The sequence below is a fragment of the Meriones unguiculatus genome, chromosome 7 (assembly GCF_030254825.1).
Source record: "Meriones unguiculatus strain TT.TT164.6M chromosome 7, Bangor_MerUng_6.1, whole genome shotgun sequence".
Classification (NCBI taxonomy): Eukaryota; Metazoa; Chordata; class Mammalia; order Rodentia; family Muridae; genus Meriones; species Meriones unguiculatus.
In genome coordinates, this window is record NC_083355.1 from 108,338,628 (window position 1) to 108,363,235 (window position 24,608).

Below are 24,608 nucleotides of genomic sequence, written 5' to 3' on the forward strand. Positions count from 1 at the left end.
TCTCCTCCTTTGATAGCTCTGAAACTTCCTCAGGATTAGACCAGCCTTGTATTCCTGAAATAAACCCTGTACGGTTAGAATCTATGTTTTCTTTTTTTAAAAAACAACATAGTTTAATTCAGTTTGCTAAGAATTTGTTAAGGATTGTTCTATCTAAAAAATACTTGCCCATAATCTCAATCTCTCTCTCTCTCTTAATTGGGACAAAATTGCTCTCCTAAAATGAGTTTAGCAGAGTTCTTTTCCCTGTTTTTCTGAGTCTGTGAAGAGCTGACAGTGCTCTCTCCATTTCTGTTTATTTCTCTCTAGTTTTCACTTCAACTCGATAGTGCATAGAGCTGTCCATGAGCTTTTCTTTCTTTCTTTGGTAGGGGCAATCTGATGGAAGCAAACAACTCAGACTTAGTTTCTGCCTTGTGTGGCCCCTACACAGATCACTTCTGTGACAAGAAAGGGACAGGGCTTTCTTCCCAACTGCATTCAGTCAGTTAGCTCTGCAGTTAGCTGGGCCTTCCCCCATTTGACCCCTTTTTGACACGGTCAACCTAGAAATACCAAGGTTTTGGAACTATTTCCTCAATTATGATCCCTGCCCCCATATGTTAATCAAAGGCCCTGTGTGGCTTCACCCGAGCCTCTGGGTGGCCATCTATATAAACCAGACCCTTGCAACTGTCCTCAGGTTTTATTACTTTGCTTGAGCACAGAAGCTCAGGGAAACAAGTTTGCTGTTTTCTCATGAAGGACACTGCAAAGGTTCCAAATGAACCGATGCCCAGGGCTGAGGCATGGGGAAAAGGTAACGGGGTTCCCATGATCCTCCTGAACATACCCACCCTCCAGAAACCTCCATGGGCCCAGCCGTCTGGAAGCTGTCAGAACCCTGTTCTTTGTGTTTTCATAGAGACCTCGTTGCATAAGCATGACTGAAGCCAACATATGCTTAGGACTGAGGAAGGTACCTCGTGTCTCTCAGATATGAGCAGGACTCCTTATGAAACTAGATGGCCTTGCATCTACTCAGATAATATGCCAGACAACTTCTAAATGTCCAGCTCCTAGATGGAAAAGTGAGGGGAGATTAGGGAAACCTTCAGTTTCTTTCTATGTTCGATTGTTGAGAGAAAAAGGAATAGGTTGAGAAGGAGAGAGAAAAATATGTATGTACGTATGAACGTATGATTTTTGAAGTCTGCTTCTGCAGTCTTAATATTGTCTCAAGAAACTCTTTTACTTTCATTGCTACAAAGCTGTTCCAAACCAAGGGGGGAAAATGTACCTTTACCGTATTACTCTAGGCATTTAGGAAAGAACAAAGACTGTGGAGTTAGGAGCCTGGACCTGTGGCCCAAATCTCCCCAGAAAGGACTCAGGGGGGCAGTGTACTGTGGTGCAAGCTAAGGACCTGAGGTCCCCCCGCCCCATAACCAAGTAAAAAGAGTTGGCCTGGCTGCACACATCTCTAATCCCAGCACTGGCGTGGAGGCAGGAGGATTCCCTGGATCCCACTAATTGCCGACCAGCCTAGGCAATCAATCAGGGACACTTTTTTTTTTTTCCCGTGCCTACCTGCACAGACCTGTGTGCACACATGAGCATGTATGTATACACACAAACCCCTGACATACATCATGTTATCACAGGCCAGTTGTGGTTATTCGTGTCTTTCAAGGAATCTGTTCATCATGTCCATTTGGCCGATTTGTCCAGATACCTGTGTATTGCCACAAACTTGTCTGTAGCAATCCCTTATTTTTTTTTTTCATCTGCAGAACTTGTTGCTGTGTTTTTTAATTTGCTATTATAATATTATGTGCAAGCATGCTGTGTGTGTGTGTGTGCATGCATGTATGTGGGTGTGTACTTGCCTGTGCTCACCCACGTGCAGGCTGGAGACTAACGTTGGGTGTACTCCTCTTTTACTCTCTAGCTTGTTTTTTGAGGCGGGGGCTCTTGCTGGACCTGGAGCTTACCAGTTCATACAGTCAGGTCGTTCTCAACATGTGTGTCGCGATCTCTTGGGGTGGGGGGTGGAACGTCCTTTTCACAGGGTCGCATGTCAGAGAGCCTGCGCATCAGATATTTACACCAAGAGTCATAGCAGTAGCAATATCCCAGTTATGAAGTAGTAATGAAGATAATTTTATGGTGGGGAGTCGCCACAACATGAGGAATCGTATTACAGGGTCGCAGCGTGAGGAACGTTAGCCAGCAAGCACCACCGCTCTAGACCCGCTGGCCATTGAGTTCCTGGGATTCACCTGTTTCCGCATCCCCAGAATTGAGGTTAAAGATGTCTGTCACAGTGCCCGGCCTTTACCTGGGTGCTGGAGATCGGAACTCAGGTCTTTACGCTTAAATACCTTGTGCTTTACCTGCTGAACTTCAACCTGCTCCTTTATTTCTGATATTGGCAGTCACGACCTGTTTTTCCTTCTTGATTTTCCTGGGTAGAGGTTATGAATTTCACTAGTCTCCGTCAGTGTTTGGCTTGATGCTTTTCTTAGCTGTGCTGTTTCTCTCCTTTGGTTTGGCTTGCATTTAATTTTCTCTAGATCATTGAAGTTCACTGAAGTAAAAGCTTATATCATTGATTTGAAACCTTACTTCCCTAAAATAGCAACCTTAAAGCTATGTATTTTCTTTTAAGTCCCGATTTAAGCATATCCTATTATGTTTTTTTTGTTTTTTTGTTTGTTTGTTTGTTTTCTGGACAGGGTCTCACTGGCTTTGAGGCAGTCCTTCTGTCTTTGCCTCCTGAACAATGAAAGTGTGGGCTACCATGCTGGCCCACAAATTTTGATAGGTTATATTTTCATTATCGTTCAGCTCAAAATATTCTCTAATGTCTCTGGTTTGCTTATTGATCTTTTTTTGAGCCAGGGGTCTCTTTAGCAGTGAGCTTAATTTTAAATATTTGCTATTTTTCTGGTTGCTGCATTGTTTTTGATTTCTAACATAATTTCACTATGACACGAGAACATATTTTGTATGCTTTGACTCTTTTATAACTGTTATTGTGACTTGTTTTATGACCCCAAATATGGTCTGATATGCAGATAAACATCACTTGTATAATTGAAGGGAATATATTTTGGAATCATGTGATATGTTAGTCTTCTATGTTTTTGACGAATTTTGCCTTGTTTTTTTCCCCATCAGTTGTGAATGAAAGCATGTTGCAGTCTTTACCTATGTATATGTGATTTCTTTCTTTTCTTGAAGTCTATCAGCTTTAGCTTCGTGTGTTTGAAGTTGTTTTATTGGGTTCCTAGGCATTTGATGTTTTCCGGTTCATGGTCTCCTTTCTTACTACGAAGCCGGTGCTTTGCCTCTGTTAATGTGTCTTGTCTTGATAACTGCTTCATAGAATATTGATATTGTCACCACGGCCTGCTTTTGCTTATTTGTGTGACGGATTTTCCCACCCATTTCTTTTCAACATGGTAGACTTTCCTATTGCTTCTGAGGTAGTGTCTCTCTCTCTCTCTCTCTCTCTCTCTCTCTCTCTCTCTCTCTCTCTCTCGGCGGTTGAGCTGGAGATGTAGCTCTGTTGGCAGGGTGCTTGCCCTAGTGTGCATGAAGTCCCGGGTGTGGTGACGCCAGCCTGTGACCCCCACACTTGAGAAGTGGATACGGGTGGGTCAGAAGTTCAAGATCATCCTTAGCTATAGAGACAGTTTAAGGTTAGCCTAGGTTACGTAACACCCTGCTTTAGAGAAAACCCCCACAAATGGTTGCTTTGGCAATGATAATATACATCCTTAATTTACAACAGTTAACAAAATTTAAATGTTCTGATTATATAAAAATCTTGTAACCCAATAGGCTCATATATCTATTTTGTAATTTTTTTTTGTAATGTAGCTACATATGTTATAGGCTCCCAAGGGCAACATTATAACTTTAATTTTCAAGGAACCAGGTTAGTAAAGAAATTAAGAGAAAAAGAGGCGCACTTTTTGTTGTTTTATCAATTTTTTTTCACTTTTTTGCGACCCTCCTTTTCTTTCCTCACCTTCATCTCCTCCCTCTCTCTTTCTCTTCCTTGTTTTCTTCCTTTTTAATTGGTGAGTAATTTTTTCACAAATTCAGAGTTTCAAAGATTCAAAGATTCAAGTTTCCACCTGATCCCATTTTTTATTTGTCCAACAAACTGCTGTGACTTTTTTCGTACTATAAATCTGCTTGTGACCGAATGTTTTAACTTCTTTTTATCCAAAGAGATCTTTATTTTGCTCTTAATCTTTATTAATAGTTTTTTTTTTCTTATTGAACATAGCATTCTGATTTAGCGGTTTTCTTTTCAGTAGAGATGCCATTCCATCTGACCTTCATGGTTGCTGAGGTGATCGGCATTGCCTGGTGCGTGTTTACGGAGCTGACGTAGAGTGCTTTACGTCTTGGGGCTTTCAAGACCTCTTTATCTTTGTTTTTGCCAGCGTGGGGACCACGTGGCTTTACTGGCATGGGCTCCCAATGAGTTTACGCCTGCGTGTATATTGTATCTAAAAATTTGTCTTACGCCAAATCTGGAACATCTTTCATGACCAGGGTTTCAAATGCTTCTGCCCCATTGTTTTCTATCTGTGCCTCTGATGGTCTCCCTAAACATGTATCCCACATTACCCAGCAGCCCCTGAAGTTCTTCATTCCCCTTCCCTCGAATCTTTCCCCTATCGTTCACCTAGGACACTTTCTATTAACTGCCCCTGTGTTTTGTATGTTCAGCTGCTGAGCCCATCTGGTGAATTATTTTTAGGAAAAGTTGTAGGGTTTCTTTTTTTTTTTTTTTTTGGCTCTAGAATTTTGATCTTGTTTATCTTCTATTAACTTTTTAAAAGAAATCTTTAAATGTTGCTTTCCATTGTTGTCTGTGTGAGTGGGCGCACGGAAGTCAGAGGACAACTTCTGAGAGTTGGTTTTCTCTCACTGTCAGCTCGGAGAGCTTCTGCCTGCCTCGCCACCTCACCAGATCTCTTTTGTTCACTTTTTATGTGGAGACTTCCCGTCTCTCTGATGAGAGTTTTATGCACTGAAAGTATGTTTTATTTCATCTAGGATAGGTGTAGGGATTGCACTGAAATCTGTTTTATTTTTGACAGTTGTTTCTTTTCAGGGTTGAACTAGACTGACTTTCTTTTCTTCTGAGTATAAGTCATTATCCTGCTTCTTTGTTCGGTTTTTCCGAAGCATTTGGGGATCTCATGAATGCTAAACCGTGGAGGGTTTCCTTTTTCCTGCAGATGGACTTTGTTTATTTTAGTAGGTCATTTTTTTCAGTTGGGATTGAGTTGAAATCTCAGTCCCTCCCCTCCTTTCCCCATCTCCTACTCCCTCCTCCTTTTTTGTTTTTCCTTGACACAGGTCTTAACTTTGGAATCCAGAATGGTCTGAAATTCATTCTGAAGCCCAAGCTGTCCTTGAACTCAGGACAGTTGTCCTACCTTGGCCTCCAAAGTGTTGGGATTACCAGTGTAATCTAGCAAACTCCATTGAATGGAGCTTGCTGCTCTGCACAGGTCTTTGGTCTCTAGCTGAGCGACCCTGCGCCTGTTCTGCGGTGGTCATTGAGAGGCGTGGATGTCTAGGGCTTGAGGACTGTGAGATAGATGTCTAAGGCTTGAGAACTGCCAGTCTGACTTTCTGCTTTTACGATTATGCCACTTGTTTTACCACTTAAAGCTTGCCAGCTTTCTTTTTCATTTTTTCTAATTCCCCAGTCCAGAAAGATAGTGAGTTTTTCTGTCTGGCCATATTGTGTAGACAGTCTCCAGGTCAATGCCTGGAGATGGGACTGGAGATGGGAACTAACTATCCTGCCTCCTCCTCTCATTCTCTTTGGGAACTTTGTTCCACTGTTCTGTTGCTTTCTTACTTGTGTGAGTGATTTATTTATTTACTTGTTTGTTTGTTTATATTTTTGTGGCAAGAGGCAAGCTCCTTTGAGATTTAGATGATCATAACCAAAAGCCACTTTGCTTCTTTCTGAGGTAGGTGAGATGGTTCAGTGGGTAGAGGCACTTTTGGAGCAAACTTGGTGTTCAATCCTTGGAACATACAGAGACGTGGAAAGAGAGAACCAACTCCACAAAGCCATTCTCTGACCTCCCCACGGATGCTCTGGTTCGTGTGCATAGACCCTGCCCTCCACCTCTCTCTCTCTCTCTCTCTGTCTGTCTTTCTCTCTCTCACACACACAGAGCAATACAATGAAATAAAAGGAATTGCTCTTTTTCATGCTTTATTTTTTTAAGCACTGTTCTTTTTTAATCTTACATTTTGACTGATACAGCTTTTGGTATTGAAATAGTTCTCTTATTTTTCTCTCCAGAGTTTTTTGCTTTTTTTTATTATCTCTCTTTTATCTGTCACTAACATTAGCATTTTTAACAACATAGATCTAGAAGTTTTCTTAATTATTTTGAGCTTGTTTTGAAATATTGGGCTGTGCTGTGGGTTTTTTATCTGCTTAGTGGACACACCTCTGCTGCTTCTTTGTTTTCAATTATTTGTGTTTTGAGTTGGAAAAACCATGTTACGGGATGTTTAAATGGAGCTGCTTAGCAGATGTACTACCTCACACCATTTTCCCCTATGGCATATTCTTTTCTTATTATGAATTTGTATGGAAATTTATTTTTATGATATCCTTAATTTTTTATTTTATATATATTAATATGTGGGATTTTCTGTTACTCAGTTTTTAGGTTAACTAAGTTTTTCTACAATTTCAGGAGGAGACATGATTCTTTTGTTTGCTTTTTAAAAATTTAAAATTATTCTTGTTTTTGTTTTTTTTTTTTGTTTTTGAGACAGATTTTTCTCTGTATGCCCTTCTGTCTTGGAACTTGCTTTGTAGAGCAGGCTGGCCTCGAACTCACAGAGATCTGCTTGCCTCTGCCTCGAGTGCTGAGGCTAAATGCTTGCACCACCACTGCCAGGCTTAAAATTATTCATAATTATGTGTATACATATATGTCTGTTTGTGGTTTTGTGAGTGCAGGTACCTCAGGTGTTAGAGGCAATGGGTCCCCCTGGAGCTGTCTGACATGGGCGCTGGGACCAGAATTCGGGTCCTGTGGAGGAACAGTACACACTCTTAGCCACCGAGACATCTGCCTGGTCCCTCTTGCTTGCTTTTGCCCTCGTCTTTTCTGAGTTCTCTTTTTGCCTCCTCTGCCCACTTCCCTTTGTGCGTTCTTTGTCCTTCAAGTCCAGTGTCACTGCAGTGGCCCACCTGCGTTCTGTCCTCAGTGGCTTCCCCTCAGTGCAGAGCATGATTCCGAGGGAGGGTTTGGCTTGCTCGTGTTTCCACTGGAGGTCTGCCCCTTCACTTTGAGCTCTCGCCTCCTGAAGAGCCCTTCTTTGCAGGACTGCTCTTTTCAGACCAGCCAAGCCCATTTCTGATGGTGCTCTTCGCTCACCGATTGGAAGGGTTCCACGAACTGAGGACCATTAACTCCTCTTTTGTGTCTTCCCATGTGAATGCTGGGGTCTTGCACACATGCAGCTGCCAGCAGCCCGTTCTTACCCGGTGTAGTTGGTTTTGGGGACACACTCTTCTCTGCTCTGGTGCACATCGTCAGTGGCCTTTACTGTTTTTATCCCAACTGGCTCGCCTGGTTTTAATGGAAGACCTTGGTCTGACTCTGGCGTTGCTGCCAGGACCCGCTTCCCAGAGCCCTCCTCCTGTGGCACATTTAGGTGGACTCTCTTGGATGCTCAAGTCTCTTCTCTGGTGTTTAATACCATTCCTTGGCTAAATGGCATTTGTTTGCAGAAGTAGATTTGCGTCTAATAACCCACTCCTATTTCTGGGTCCGAAGGTGGCTGCAACAGCCCTTTATTCCTTAATAAAAGAGTGATGCATAAAACTTGTTCAGGAGCCATTGCATGACTGATTCTTCCTTATACAACCAGGTCTCACTGAAGTTGATTAGAACAGGTTTGAGTAACGCATGCTCAGATGAAAGAGTAAAGAAGAGCCAGGGAATGATGAACAGGACAATTAGAACAGCATGTTAACGGTGGGTGAGAACAAAGTCACAGGTAGGTAGATAGAGAAATGTGGTTTTGCTCCCTCTCATATTATGCAGATAACCTATGCAGTCTCTGGGACATGCCTTGAACTTGTCTTTGAGAGCCCCCCTCCCCCAGAAATAACTAATCAAGTCAGAAACAAATTTTAAAAAGGGGCTGTGGTATGGGAGAGTTACTTTGTATTTTTTTTTTTTTTTTGTTTAAGCTCAGATTTACCTGTAGCCCGTAGAAGTAGCTCAAAATAGAACACTTCTGTGAGGTATATGAGTGTCCTTAGCCGTTTGAGGACATTGTGGAAGAGGGCAGAAATTTCACTGGCTTAAGAAAAATGAAAACCAGGGCCATGCTTGCCAGACAGTGTGTCTCGGGTTAAAAAAACAATGTATCTCTATGGGGGACTCATGAAGATGGCGGTTTTTGCCAGTCTTCTCTCAGCTCTGCTCCTCTGACCTTGGCAGGTGTCATCCGTACTGGGCGCACTGCTGGGTCTTGGTCCTCTCAGGAGAAAGGGTGCAGCCACAAATGTCCAAAACCACTATGGGCTTGATTTGTAATTTGCCTGAATGCTTTATAGTAGCTTGTTTCCAGGATTTTGAATGCACTGCTTCGCACTTGCCTTTTGTGCAGTGCTGCTTTTGAAAAGTCCAAAGCTCTTTGATCTTTCTCAAGCAATGCAAAATTTCGAGAAATGTCTAGGTGCATATAGAATCTTTTCTTTGTCTCTAGTTTTTGACACATTGCAGTTACATGCACTGTCTCCTTTTGTTCACTTGGGAGACGCCTTTAAAAATTGTTTATTATTATTATTGTGTGTGTGCACGACGTATGTGATGTGTGTGTGGGGAGCATATGTGCCATGGTCACAGAACTGCTCTGTGTGGTCAGTTCTCTCTTTCCACCTTTACTTGGTTCCCAGGCTTCAGTAGTAAATGCCTTTACCTGCTGAGCCATCTTGCTAGGCTATGATGGGCTGTTTTAAATCTGCTTTTACCTCAACATTTCTTCATTTCAGTTAATGGCTTCACCTCCTCTGGCTGCGTGTGCTTTTTCTGGTGCTTCTGTTCTAATTTCAATCTCCTGGATTTATCATTTCTCCCTCCTTCTGTGCTCCTGTCTTTTTGCTGTACTTGGGGAAATTTTCTCAACTGTGTCATTTAGTTGATTATTTCTAAAATTCTGTTTTAATAACTCTGTTATTTAATTTAATAATTAAAAATTTAATAATTTTTAAAAATTTAATAATTCAATAACTCTGTTTCCCTGTCATGCTCTGTGTGTTATTTTCGGAAAGCTCTCCAAGATTTATTTGTAACTAGAGTGCCCTTTGTGATATTTACAACAGTTTTAAATTTTTTTATTTGTTTATTTTATGTGTATGGGTATTTTGCCTGCCTGTATGTATGTATATCACATGTATGTCTGGTACCCAAAGAGGCCGGAAGAAGGTGTTGGATCCCTGGGATGGGAGTTACAGATAGTTGGGAACCACCGTATGGAATTGAACTTGGGTCCTCTGTAAGAGCAGCCAGTGCTCTTAACTTCTGAGTCATCTCTTCAGCCTCTTATCCCAGTTTTTACATTTTATATCTGTCTATCTACTTACCTATCTGTCTGTCTGTCTGTCTGTCTATCTGTCATCTCTTTGTGTGTGTGTCTGTTTTATATAGGTGTGTGTGTGCAGGCATGCACTCACCTGTGTATGCCTGTGTAAAAGATTCAAGATTCTTCCTTTATCGCTCTCTATCTTGTTCTTTGAGATGGCATCTCATGGAGCTTGCTTTTTTTTTTTTTTGTCTCGAATGTCTGGCCAGTGAGTTCTAAAGATCTACTTGTCTCAGCCTCCCAACCCCAGGGGGTTAGAGGCTTGTAACACCATCCCAGCTGTGAGTGGGTGCTTAGGATCTGAACTCAGGCCCTCACACTTGTGTGGCAAGCACCTTACCCATGTAAATCTCTCCCCAGCCCCTATAACAGCTTCGTGTACCGACATGCGTGTCACACATACATACATGCATACACACATACGGTTTTCTCTTTCTACTTAGATTTCTGTTCCTCATGGTAATTTTCTGTTCTTTCTGCTCTGTCTTATGTGTGAGCAGTTTTCTTTAGGTGGCTGCCCGTGCATTGCCATCTGCTCAGGTTTAGGGTTGGATTAAGGTGCTGACGCAGCATGCTGGTGGACCGTTACTAGGGGATCCCTGGCGTCACTGTGTGTAGGCCAGGTTTATGGGAAGAAGAAGCAAAAGCAGATCTCCAACCTCCAGCTCCAAAGATGAGGCTGTTAGGGGCTGAGAACAAGAGTTGGCTTAGCCCTGCGGTCAGCGCTCACAGTTCATTTAGCGGGTACCCCATTTTCCGACGTGCACCATCTCCATTAGAGTTCTCACGTGCGTGTTTTTCGTAGGTAGTGAAACTTCAGATGTGCCAGGTTGAGAGAGGTGTCCTTCCAGAGATGGGAAGTACAGGAGACAATTTAGTATCCTGATTACTCGGAACAGTTTCTACCATAGCTTTTAAAATTTTGTTTTACCTCCCGTGCCTCTCCCTCATCTGTAGTTCCAGAGCTCCCTGGGGTAGCCAGCGTGCCTTAGGGAATTCTGGGATGCGCATTTGCTGTTCCACCTTTTTGCTGCAGTCGTCCTGGGATCCAGCTGGCTTGTCAAATCACAGGCTTCCTACCTACTTGCTTTCAAGCTCTCCAAATTCCATTCTGTGTCTGCTCCTTCCTTCTCTCTTTCTTGTATTTTAAAAACAAAAAACAAAAAACAAAAAACAAAAAAACCCTTACACTGTAAACGAGTGACCTTCCGGTGAGCATGATAAATGGTGTTTTCATGTTGCAGTCTTGATTCCGAACACCTTCCTCTCACTCTCAGGTCTAGTGTCAGCCTCTGACTTACTTAAGCAGCACGAGTGCCTGTCTCAAAGTCGCTCAGTGTAAAAGAGGTGCCCTAACTTTGTCTTTATCTCTAGTTTAGTCCCTTATGTTTTTCTTTATAACCTTTAAAAACACTGCTTGTTTTCATTCACTTTCACTTTTTTCTATCTGCTCATGAGGTTGAAGGCAAGGATTGTCTTATCTGCTGTTGAACCTTGATATACACTTGCTGCCCGAGTTAAAGAATTATATGTGGACACCATGCATTTTCAAAACTGATAACAACTTCCTCAGTTTTCTTATCTGTTAAAAAATAAGGACAGAGAAAGACTGGAGAATTGGTCCAGCAGTTCACAGCACTGGCTTTTAACTCTTCCAGAGGACCCAGGTTCAATTCCCAGCACCCACATGGCTGTTCACAGCTATTGATAGTTCCAGTTCAGATAAACATGCAGGCAAAACACCAATGCACACAAAATAAAAATAAATAAATCTTAAAAAAAAGGATAGAGAAATAAAGTCAGTGCCTGCCTCGTAGAATTCTCTCGAAATTTCCAAGAGTCAAAAGGGTAAAGTGCTCTGGACAGTGCCTGGTACATACAGTGCTCTGGGACAGTGCCTGGGGATATTCCAGAAATGCTAGTTATGGTTTTTTTTTTCTTTAAATGGTCCTTAATGAGCTGAGCTCCTCTATTTAATTGGTGTTCAATCCTGATCGAGTGAAAGACCATTCCCTGCATGATGGTGTGAATCACTCCTGAGTGATGTGGTGTGTGCTCCGAGTCATGGTGCATCTGAATTTTTGACCCTAGGTTGATCAGGGCTCTCCACTCGGACTTTGGCATTGTTGTGGAAAACAGCATGCTTCCACATAGTCCCAGTGGTTGTCCACATGGCCACATATTTGAGGACAATGGTGGCTGCAGTTAACTTTCTTTTTTAGACAGTTTTGGGAGAGCTTGCCTTCTCAGGGAGCGGCATTGATTTTTCAGCATCATTATTTTCCTTTGAAAGTGAACAATACTGAAGGGCGGTCTTCGTTTCTTTTCCATCCACCACGCTGGGGAAGTCAAGGCAGCAGAAGCTTGAAGGGCTGCTCATGCTGCCTTCACATCAGGGGACAAAGGGATGAATGCCGCTGCTGCTGCTGCTGGGGGCGGGAGAGGCCTCCTCCCCCACTCTGCACTTGTATAGCCCAGGATTCTCTGCCCCAGAAGTGATCACACCCACACCTAAGACATGGGTCTCCCCAACAGCAATTAATTCAGCCAGGATTGTTCCTCACAGGCATGCGCAGGGGCCCATCTGTCAGGCGCTTCTATTTTCTGTCGAGGCGACCCTACCCCTGACAATAGTTGTCAGTTCAGATATGTTCTGAGTACTTGACCTGGTCATAGAAATGTAAAGGATGTCACAGAGTCAGCATTCTGTGTTACCTCTGAAACTTAATTCTTCTAAAGACCTTAACAATGCAGGGTTTTTTGTTTGTTTCTTTGTTTTTGTTTTTAATTAGGGAGCATAGTGAAATTTAGCAGAGATTACAGCATCTTGTAGCATCTGCCTGATAAATCCGGATTTGTGGGTTTGCACTGTTACGGAAGGACCAGTAGCATTCTTGGTTCTTCCATGAAACTTCAAGTGTGGTATTCATGGGTCTTGTCTCATCAGTTAGGAAGTACAGCCATGGAGTCACAGGATGCTTTGGAAGGCGCTCGGTAATGAACGGGGGCTTCAGATTCCCTCAGTTCAAAAGTTTGTTCAGAGGAAGCTGCTTACTTAACTTCCAAACCAAGCTCCATCATCCTGTCCTGTCATGTTAGCTAGGATGAGACTCTGTTCTTTCTCAGCACTCCCTGACAGCCACCCTCTGCTCGTACTTCCTGTGTTACCCTCTCCCCCAGACCACTAGGTTCAAGCTCTCCTGACCAACCTTGAGTAAGTGACCCCTCCCTCTTTAATTGCAAGTGCCTCAATTCCGGCAAGTGAAATGGTTTCTGTGTTTACATTTTTTTCCCCCACATGACAAGAGGTTAATTTATAACTTACTAGTTCATGCATGAAAGCTCACTGAACGTCTTTATGCAGCGGCGTGCATACTTTTAATGAGCTAAAAAAATGTGCGGTGGGCCATAGCCAACTTCAAGCGGCTCTTCCTAGGTGGTAGAACAGAAGGTGGCTCTGTGTGACCTCAGGATGACTGACTGAGCCTCTCTCAACTGCAGGTTCCTCACTGGAAATGTGGGAGTAATATAGCCAATATTCTTATGTTTACTGGCACTATACAGTGAGCATCAGAACTGAGAATTACCATTGTGCTTTCTTGTGGCCTTCTAGAGAACAGGGGTTGCTTCAGTAATTATTACCTTGTTAGTACCCCAAAGTTTTTTAATTGATGTCTGATGAATGAACACGTGCACTCGGGTCTTTCACTTTTGTGCTCACTTTGTTGTGTAATGTTTAGGTTTCCCTAAACCTCCAATGTATAGTATTAATATATATATATGTATATATACATATATATATACACACACACACACGCACACACATTTATTTATGTATATGAGTACTTTTTCTTCACACACACCAGAAGAAGGCATCAGATCCCATTACAGATGGTTGTGAGTCACCATGTGGTTGCTGGGAATTGAATTTAGGGCCTCTGGAAGAGCAGGCCGTGCTTTTAACCGCAGAGCCATCTCTCCATTCTATATTATTATTGTTATTATTTTTTTTTACAACTTAAATGCTCAAAACGTAACTGAATAATGTATGTGGAATTATTCTGAAGAATGTAAACACCTAGAGAAATGCGGTGTTTAATAGTGATGTGGCGGTGGTGGAGTTCTTTGGCAAAGAACAGGGGTATTCTCTGTTGACCTTTCCTGTCTGCTGAAGGTGCCAGAGAGTTTGCCACCTGGAGTGTAAGCTGACTGAAAAAATATGCTCAGAAGGCTCTGGAAGAGCTTGATGAGGTGGTATGTGGCATCTGACATCTTTGGACTGCTTTGGCTCTCTGCCTGTTTGCTTCCTCTGCCATTACCCTTCATTCAGAACTTTTGTGAGGTTTTCGCTTTCAGGAAGAATGACCTTCCTCAAAGGAGGACTGACAGTCTTTGATCAGGGATTTGCACAAAGCCCTGCACATCCGCCGGAGTTCTCAAACGACGCTTTGTTGCCTCCACATTTTAATTTCTGATTATTTTCATTATTAACTACATTTGTGCATTATCTTCCATTTAAAGGACAGAACGTTAGCCTAGGGAAGGAAAGGGGAGGAGGAACTCATCTGTAGTGGCTAATTAGGATTGTACATTTTTTTTTTATTGTGTGCTGGTCATTGTGCTATAATTGATGTATACAACCCCATGAGATAAAAAAAAAATTGCCCTCATTTTAGAGATTAGGGAATTAAGGCTGAGTGAAGTTTATTGTTTTGTCCATGTTCTCACAGCTAGTACATAGGGGAGCCAGAATTCAAGCAGAGATTGAAAAAAAAAAAAAAAACAAAGCTGGAGCAAAACAAAGGCTTTTCTCATCACCATTTCTGACAAAAGCAACTCAAGGGAAGAGCGATTTATGTTGGCTTCTGGTTTCAAAAGAACCGTCAGGGCACCATGATGGGAGAGGTAACGGGAATGGTTTGTTGTTGGTAGGTAGAGTGCACGGCGAAGGCTTGTCACAGATGTAAGACTGGAACACCAAGGGTGTAGGACGGGAGTAAGGCCCACCCCTGGGGTCACATTTCCCCAGTCAGGCCCCTCTTCCCAAGAGCTTCAGTGGCATGGCGTCCAAATGTTCAAATTAGGAGCCTAGAGCTGGGTGGTATATGCAGAGGTGAAGGATTCGTGTGGGGTTGTGGCCAGTCTGGGTTACGGAGTAGATACCAGGACAACCAGGCTGCATAGCGGGGGGGGGGGGGGGAAAAAACAAAACAAAACAAAACAAAACAAAACAAAACAAAACAGAACAAAACACCCGCAAACCTGGGGAGGGTCATTCAAACCATAGCCTTCTTCCCTGGTCACCATTAGGCTTGTGGCCATTTCATAATGTAAACTGCATTCAGTGACAGCTTCAGAAGTGCCCACAGTCCAAACAGTTTAAAAGTCCAGACTCAAGGCAAACTCTCATCTACGAGTCACTGGTAAAAACAAACAAAACACCCGAACACAAATCACATACTTCCAAGTATATAATGGCGCAAAGTAAACATTGCATTCCTGCTTCCAAAGGAAGGGGAGGGAACATAGCTGGGAAATACTGGATTAAAGCAAGGCTGGAGCCAAGCGGGGCAAACGGAACCGTGACCTCAAGGCTGCATGTCCTGCGTCTGGTGCATTGATGTGCGGCTCACTGGGCTGCAATCAGCAGCTCGCACGGGCTGTCTCCTGGGCTGGTGCCACTCCCCATTCTTTCAGCCAGATCATATCCACACCCCCAGATAGTGAGGGGATTAGGGGCCCTGAGAAGAAAATGATGAATGGGTCCTCGTGATGAGTAGTAGGAAGAGGAGGCAGAGGAAACCCTAATCACATCCATGGTCTAACTCCAGTTCACAAAGGGACTATAAACTGAACTGTGTTATAGTGTTGGGTGTATAGTGGCTGTGTTGTAGTGAGTTGTGTTATAGCCACTCACTTATTCAACAAGTATTTCTTCAGAAACAGACACTTGCTGTACACTGAGTGCATGACATTGAAAGAGCTGCTCTGACAGTCCAGTGTGGAGACAGCGATTGCGTTATTGGCAATATTGTGCAGTGTCCGTGCAGAGAGAAGCCAGGAACTATGAACTTAGAACTTCGGTGAAGGTGGCATGTGCTAGGGAGGGTTGGTTGTCTACAGGAGACACACTTAGACCTGAAACTTGGGCAACTCTTATTAGGAGCTGCCAGGCAGAGAAGTAGCGATTACATTTCTGAACAAAACCGTGTTTATGTAAGATTGTCACTTGGGCTTTGGCAAGTTAGAATGGTTGAGGTGTGACACACAGGGAGAGAGCAGAGAGGAGGCTTGACTGGAGAGCAGGGAACCATTCTTCTCCAGCTTCATGTGTTAACTTAATTTCAATGAACAGAAAATGAAAAACATTTGAATTCTGGAGAGATTGCTGTGGCTGTCATATTGAAAAAGGATCAGAGTGCAATCAGCCTGATTATTATAGCAATTCATCTCAGGAGGAGGTTGTGCAAAATTTAATTCAGGTGATGTGAGGAAGGAGAAGAAAATAGATCTTGAGAGATGATTTCATGTTAGAACCAATAAGACTACTAAATAATCCCGTTTCTATTAATGCAGAATGAGTGAATAAAGACAGATATGCAGCAATAATTAAGGTGGACATCCTATTCTATAACCTATGCTTGGCCAAGAGAAGAATAAGATATCAGCCATGATTGTTGCTTAAATCACTGAGGTGGGTGTGTAGAGCAATCTGGTTTGAGAACTATGTCTAGATCCTTTTTATTTACGTTTATAATTTCTTTTAAAAATGTTTTACAGTTATTTGATTATTTATTTAGTGTATCTTTCTGCATATGTGTCCATGTGTGTGCCATGGTGCATATTTGGAGGCCAGAGGACAACTCTGTGGACTTGGTTCTATTCTTTATTCCCACCTGGAGATGGGTTCTGGGGGTGGGGGTCAAATACAGGTCTTCAGGCTTGATGGCAAGTCTCTTTACCCCCTGAACCATCCTACCAGAACCATGTCTATTATTCCTTAATGAAATATTAAACTGACAAGAAGAGAGTTTAAAAGGGTACCACACCAAATCCATTAGCTAGTTTACATAATACACGAAGAAACTGGGTAGAATTAGAACACAGACTGTTAGGTCCTCGACATCAGTAAACATTTGCAAAGAATGTACTGGAAATGCTATTTTAATTCTCATTTGGTAAAAAAACCAACCATAATGAGCCCCTGAGAGTCAGGAGTTGACTAGCTTGCTTGTGGTAATACATTGCTGTAGATGGGAACCTGCAGTCCATCTACGATTCTCTCTGCAGGGCATCGTGGAAACTGCACAACACTCAGCCTGTTGGAACCAGAATGGCCAGTCAGAAAAAAACAAAAACAAAGAACATAGAGTTAGTATTCAAATATAACAAAGAACTTGCAACACCTTTGAAATACGTATGAAGAGATTACTTATTTTTGTTCTGTTGGAATGAGGGAAGGAAATTAACCATGGAAAAGAACACTGCATTCTTTGTGTAATTTACATAATAAATTGTATATGAAAATAATTTGTACAAATAAGAGCAGAATATTTAAGGAATTAGGCGTATATATAGGATAAGGGTTAGTTGACATGTAGGCCACTGCTATTGCTTGCCATCTGCCACGTACATGACATATTCTGAGGGATTTGCAATGAAAAGTGAGGACAGATCTGTCTTCAAGGCCCTAAAGGTGTTTGCAAAAATGGATTTGCAAACATGAAACTAATTGGAACCATCAGATTAGTTTACAATTACTGGCATATGCATTTAACGAAGTGACTCCATTTAGGAAGCAGATAGTGGTACTCTGCTTGCTTAGAGGAGGAGTGAGTAATACTGTCTAGTCAATTAGAAGGCTTCAGGGATGATGGGAAAGAGACTTAAGATCTGATGATGTGATTTAGGTGGATTCTGAAGGATGAAAGTAATTTGAATTTTCAAGAAAAGGGCAGAATAGTGAAGTAGATATATTTGGTTTTGTGTTTCTAAAAAAATATATATTGGAAATTTGGTCTACTAGTTCATCTACTTGCTACAGTTCTTTAATGAGATTGAAAAAAAGAAGGATTAGGGAAATACAGCAGGACTTTCTTGGATTCGCCAGTGGATAGATACAGAAATGGAGAATTATTATTATTTTAAAAGCTTAGACACTATAGCTAAGCAGATCTCAGCTATTCTAACCCAACAAATCCTGGCCTATTTCCCGCCACATGGCCATTACCTCTCTCTCACTCAGTCCAGGCCTCTGTTTCTTCCTGTGTCTCACTGGCAAATCTCTCCGTCTCACAGAGACCATCTCTCCCCAGAAGTCTTGCCTTTCTTCTCCTGGCTAGCGATTGGCCGTCGGCTCTTTATTCAGCCAATCAAAATGTGAGGGAGGAAGAGTGTTTACAAAATATGAGGCCGGTGATGAGCCATAAAAATCACAACACCAAAACTCAGACAGTACTCAGCCCTGCTGGTTTAGCAGTCGACAATTGAACACCTTTCACGCAGTGTACATAAGATTGCCCCAACAGGGAAGTATTTTTACACCGTATCCCTGTTACTGAATGTCCTCAAAGCACTACAAACAATTAGAGAACAGTGTGGTCTGGGGAACAAGCATGGCTCCCAGTCAGTTAAGTGACCAGTACTACCATGCATAAGCTTTGTGTCTCAGGGCAGAACACTTACTTTTGTGGTGTTTTGGCTTAGTAAACTTTAAGTGATACAACATAAAAAGCTTTTACAAGATTTAAAAGTTAACGCAGGCACACGATTGTGCATCTCAATGGTGTTATTATTCATGCTAATAATGGTATTATCTGAAGAACATTTTAACAAGTATCCCAAAAAGCTTTCTTCTTTTTGAAGAGTTTGTTATTGTTTTAATTTTTTTTGATTTAGTGTTCCATGTAGCCCAGGGTTGGCCACAAGCATGCTATATAGGATGGCCCTAGGTGTACAGGAGTTTTGCCTGTGTGTATGTTTGTACACCACTTGTGTGCCTGGCAGGCGAGGTGTGATGACATCGTAGGTTACTAGGCAACCCAGAAGCAGGCTGCCTCAATGCTAACAAGAAGAGAGAATCAGATCCCCTGCAGCTGGAGTTACAGACAGTTGTTAGCTGCCATGTGGGTTCTGGGAATTGAACCTGGGTCCTCTGGAAGAGCAGCCAGTACTCTTAACTGCTGAGCCAACATTTGAGCCCTGATCATGAACTCTTGATTCTGCTGTTTGTGCCTTTCAAGTGCTGGGATTAAAAGTACGCACCACCACATCTGATTTTCCCAAACTATAGCAAAGTATTTTATATTTGTGTAGTTTCACATGGAAATTTATTCTAAGGAAATATAAAGACATGTTCAGATATTAAGGGGTATTCTTTTGCAGCATTAGAGATTTATTTTATTTTAAAATTATGTGTATGTGCCACGTGTGTAAGTGCCTGAGGAGGGCAGAAGAGGGCATCAGATACCCTGGCCCTGGTATTAAAGGCAAGCCTCCTGATGTGGGTGCAGGGAACACAGCTCATGTCTTTTGCAAGATCGGTACTGGGTCTTCTGCGCTGAGCCATCGCTCCAGCTCCTTTACTGGAACCATCCCAAACCTCACAAACATTAACAGATGATTGATGAAATAAATTATGATTTACTTTTAAAAAGCACTTACACAGTAACGGAAATTACGTAGAAATTTATTTCTGATGTATGGGGACAATGAATTCTCAAATCGTATGTATGTATGATGTCTAGTTATCAGAAAAAGTTTTCAAGAAGGCTAACACAACTAAATGTCATGTATGGTTGAGCAGAAGCCTTTATGTAATTTTACAGTCTTCATTCTGCTTATTAATTTTTTCTTAACTTTTTTTTGATAGCCTAGATAATTAAAAATTTGAAGATACTATTGGATCACCTTAAACACATTTAGTGACACAGGAACATGATTAAGGTTAAAAGCAGATTTAAAACTGTGTGTTATACGATCCTAGTTTTGTTGAAACATTTTTGTGTGTACGACTGAGTTTTTCTCTTGTGCTTTGTCTCTTAAAATGTAGTGAAGCGCCTAAGAAGTAAAGTAGCAGAGAGCAGAGATTGGTTTAGTGCATGTTCAGTGGAAACCACTACCTTCCTTGTGGGATAAACATCTTTACAATCATTTTGGCTTTTGTTCATTTTCATCTTGCTTTGGCGGTTGCCTTTCTGGGCTGTAAGGACACAGAGTTTAATGGCCGAAAACAGTCACTGTCCTGCTGACCACCTCTTTGTTTTCACTCTCTCCTGGGAACTCAGCACAGGCAGTCCTGCCTAGAGCCTGGGGCTCCACAGTGGTGAGCACAGGACACTGTGCTTGCAGCATGTCCACTTGGAAGACACAGTGAATGCTCATCTGAACAAATACACAGTGGAAAACTGTGTTAGCCATTGGGGAAAAACTGTGTATTAGATAGAGAAAAATAAAAGGATGGTCAGGGAATCTGTTCAGATAGGAGCGTTGACAAAGGCCTCTGTGAGCAAGTAGCATGTAAAACCACCTCTGAGTTGCATTTTGATATTAGACATACGAAATGTGGATGGACAAGAACTCAAGGAAGAGGGCGAGCACACACATACAAGATTTCGATGCAAAAGAAATAGCTTTGCATCACACTCTGAGCAAGACTAACCAGTGCAGCTGTAGAGTTCGTGGCCAGGCTGGAAAGGTGTGGCAAGAAGTCTGGATTTTACTCCGAGGACAGCGGACCACAGAGGATTATGTGAAACAGCTTAAAAGGTCTCTGAGGCTGCTCCAAGGAGAAAGAGGTGGAGCATAGCAAGGGAGAAATCTGGAAGAGGAGCTGGGAGCGTTCTGAGCATTGGGGATGGTGGCGAGTCATGCCATCCCGAGGAGGGAGGCTGAAGATACTTTGGAGGTGTATTTTGGTGGTTGTGTTGTAGGAAACAGTGATGGATCAGATTAGAGGCAGACAGCGCAACAATGCTGCTCATTTGTTCTATGAGCTTGGTCGATCACACAGATGGTACGAGGTTTTCTTAGGGGCTAGGGTGCATAGTGGAGGACTATTTAGTATTGGATGTGTTTACTCTGAGGACCCTGCGAGATTCCTAGGTGAAAAAAATGATACGAGGTCTATTATTTATGTGAGATAAGCCTCTGCAGTGGACACGTATATGTCAGAGTGTTTGGCCCATGGGTGGTACTGGCAGCCACATGGGTAGATGGGATTGTCCAGGAAGAGGATGTCTACAGAGAGAAACAGAGTCAGTGGCTGAGCCCTGATAAATTTCAAAATTCTAAACGCACAGAGGTGGCAAAGCACGGTAAGAGGGATATTTCTCAAAGGTACAAGCCTTGGGGAATATGGTGCTAAGGAAACCAAGGGAAGAGGGTTTTGAAAGAGTGGGAGTGATGGACTGACTGTCTGGGAGAGCTGAAAGGGCTAGTTATGCGATGGGTGACTGGGAGGCGTCACTGGATGGGACAGTCTGGGTGCTGTAGAAGGAGATGGTTGCCAGAAAACCAGATTTAGTGCAGTGGTGATGTTGGGAGCCTGATTGGGGTAAGACAGAGAGACTAGGGAAAGAGAGGGAGATCGGGGGGAGAGACAGAGACACATGCAGACACACACACACACACACACACACACACACACACACACACACGAGACTGTATGTGCAACTTTTAATAATTTCAGCTCTGAAGGAGGATGCCAGTAGCTGCAGGGAGGGGAGGAGGAGAAATAGGGGAAGCTACTTTGTTTATTTCCCTCTGATCAAGGAGATTCTAGTTAATGAGAGTGACTTAATAAAGAGGGAGAGATTAATGGTGTAGGAGGGACAGCTGGTGGGTGGCCAGCTCTGGTGAACAGCGGTATCTGGTAGCAGGAGGAAAGAGATACAAGTTGGTTCTTGTGACCTACTGCAAGTGAGGGTGTGCTAGGCACTGGGCTGAGCAACAACTCCCGGATATAATCTTCTCCGTTTGACAGATTCGGGGACTGAGGTTTAGTAGAGGGGCAGCAAGGCCTTAGTTCCGAGCTCATGCCTTTCTTCCTCTCACTTAGAGACTTTCCCCTGTGATGGCGTATCAGTTTTCTCCAGCTGCCATACACCATCACAGATGGAGCCGCTAAAACAACAGACATTTATTTTCTCACAGTTCTGAAGACTTCCAGTTCAAGATCAAGGTGTTGGCAGATTTGGTTTCTCCTGAGGCCTCCTTCCTTGCCTCGCAGATGGTCACTTTCTCGCTCGTCCTCACTCGGCCTTTCCTCTGTGCTCCCCCGTGTCTGGTGTCTCTGGTGTGTCCTGATCGTTTTCTTACAAGGACACAAGGAGGATTGTATTAGGAGAGCACAGGGCTGTAATGGCTTTCTTTGAACCTGGTCACCTCTTTTAAAGGCCTCTTCTCCAGGTGCGTTTACTGTTTGAGGTTAGGGTTTCAGTTACGAGTTTTAGGGAACATGATTTATGACAGAGGACTTCCTATGGCATAAGGCCGGGAGAGGGCGCCGAGAACATTCTGCAGATGTAATGAGAGTAGAAGAGAGCGGGAGGCTGACGGGCATTGTAGTCCAAAGGGCAGTTGTGTTTGGAGATAATGGACATGCGTCCAGCTGCCATTTAATCGAGTCTGCAGCCAACAGAGCGGTCGGTGCCTGTGGAGTAAAGAGCAAGACTTCTGCATGTTGACTGGGTGCTGGGTCTTCCTGGGCTGACAAGCCAAGACATCATCTCTTGTGCACAAGGTTGAAATGCAAAGGAGCTTTAGTCATACCTTCAGCACAATTCCAAGTTTCGATTTGTGAGAGACCTTTCTGTTTATCCTCCCCTTCCCTCCCCTCCCCCTCTTCACCCTGTTTTAAAAGTGTGTGGATGTTTTGTCTAGGTGTGTAAGTGCACCATGTGTGTGCCTGGTGCTCATGGAGGCCGGAGGAGGGGAACAGATTCCCTGGCACTGGAGTTACAGACGGCTGTGAGCTGCTATGTGGGCGCTGGGAATCAAAACCAGGCCCTCTGGAAGAGCAGCCAGGGCTCTTAATTGCTGAGCCATCTCTCTGGTCTCCTTACTATTTTCAAGTAGTTGAAAAGAAATCTGAGAGCTGAAATTTTGTTGGTTTCCCAAATTTAGAAAGTAATTTGAACATTCCCCAACCTGCTCTGTAAGCTGTCTTTCGTGATTGTGCATCCATTCATCTTTACCTTCTTCTTTCTTCTTTTCTTCCACCTTCATTCGCTGGTAACCTCCTGAGTACTTACTAGGTGTCTGGGATCTAATAATAAAGAATCCATAAGTACAGTATATTTATGTTATGTATACACACACACACACACACACACACACAGAGAGAGAGAGAGAGAGAGAGAGAGAAAGAGAAAGAGAGGTGCAAAAGCTGTTCTTAAAGTATTAACTCATTATTCACACAAATCCTATGACTGTTGGGTACCCCCTCAGCACTGGGCAGTGTCTTAAGATTGGATAAGTAAGATGCCTCTCAACAAATCACAACTTAATATAGAAAAATACACAGGTAAGTGAAGAGAGAAAGCACAATGTGAATATGTAAACTACGCGAAGATCTCAAAGGAGGACGTGGCCGTAGTGTCTGTTTTCCCGTGCATGTTTGGAAACTCTTTGAAAGGAGCTGTTACTGCATCTTAATGAAAATCACTATAAAAAGAATGCCCATTCATCTCATAACCATGTCTGAATGCTTGCAATCATTCTGTAATGATGGTTTTAAAGCTCTTGAATTATGAGCAAGCCAGTGAGTCGGGGGATCTTTGACTTTCCTCCTCATTTTCAGCGTATGGACCACAGCCTGCGGCGTCATAGGCTTCCTTTTTTTAGATAGTATGATGATTGATGGTGCTCCTGAAATTCTCCACCTGCTGAATATCAAAACTTGAGAAAAGCCACAGTAACAAAACATCACTGTGATAGTGAGTGAGAGAAAGTATAAGCTGGCCTGACATATCTCAGATGTTGGGAACTTAGAACTATAAGTTAACATGAGTGTTTCTTGTAATGTCATTATAGAAATTATGATGAATGATAGGTCAAAGATGTTCAGAAGAAAATGGATTTTGTTGGTTATATAATTGACATATTTTCTGGTATTGCCTATTTAGAGTTTATCTCCGAAAAAATTGTTTATAACCAAATGCTATGGGTTAAATGAAATAACAGGTACTAAAGTCATTGCTGTCTTTGGAGAAGATGTGTTGGGCAACCCAAGGCCATCTATCTGCAATGTAAACTTATTTCTTTGGGAAAATGTGTTGGAAGCAGGAAGGAGAAAGCGCAAGTTAGAGGAGTGGAACACGCAGATTTTAGAATCAGCGATAGCCCAGCAACTGCTGACCATTGTTTTGATGCTGTGCAATGAACGTTTACTGTGTGCATGCTGGCTGCCTCTCAGAACTGTAATTCTAGAATGTGTCACAGTGGAGAAAGCACTGGTTTGGGAGTCAGGAGAGCTAACGGCTGCTTAGCTCTGCCAACCAGTGCCTCCTCTTCCCATCTTTAAGACGAAGTGGTTGTGGGAAAAGGGCTCTAAGGTTCTCCCCAATCTGATATTATTGTTCTGTGGTTCTCAGCCCCACACCTGTCGAAAGCATTTTGACTTTCTTTAAGTTGCTTAAGCCAGCGTTTCAGTTAGATGCATCCAGGAGCTTATTCCCATTGGCTGTTGGGAACAGCAAGGCCTTGCTTCTCCGGGACTTGATATGTCTTCTGCTAACCGCTGACAGTGAGCCATACCACCTAAAGGCTCCCTGGGTAGCCTTAAAGATTGAAAGGACAAACGGACAGTATTGAGAACTCTGTGGAAGAGGAGACCAGAGAGACGTTGACCATCATGGCTCCTTGGGATTTGCAAAGAGGAATGACTAGAGCTGGGCCATTCACTACAGCCAGGTCAAAGGTCAGGTCAGGAATGTGGACAATGCTGGTGACTCCAGGTAGGT

The 24,608-nt window shown here is 42.9% G+C and overlaps 1 protein-coding gene across 13 annotated transcripts in view; it reads left to right on the forward strand.

Moving 5' to 3' along the window:
• The window catches only part of Unc79 (unc-79 homolog, NALCN channel complex subunit), a 228,201-nt gene that overhangs the window by 17,388 nt on the left and 186,205 nt on the right, over window positions 1–24,608 (forward strand). For 5 of the 13 annotated variants that reach the window (XM_060388083.1, XM_060388078.1, XM_060388085.1 and 2 more), the window contains exon 1: window positions 24,337–24,602. The exons of 4 other annotated variants lie outside the window; for them this stretch is intronic. In XM_060388083.1, the coding sequence (XP_060244066.1) occupies window positions 24,500–24,602 (103 nt within the window). In that variant the 5' untranslated portion in view covers window positions 24,337–24,499. Of the gene's footprint in view, window positions 1–24,336; window positions 24,603–24,608 lie in introns of those variants that run through there. 4 more of the 13 variants (XM_060388082.1, XM_060388080.1, XM_060388087.1 and 1 more) reach the window with 1 other exon arrangement.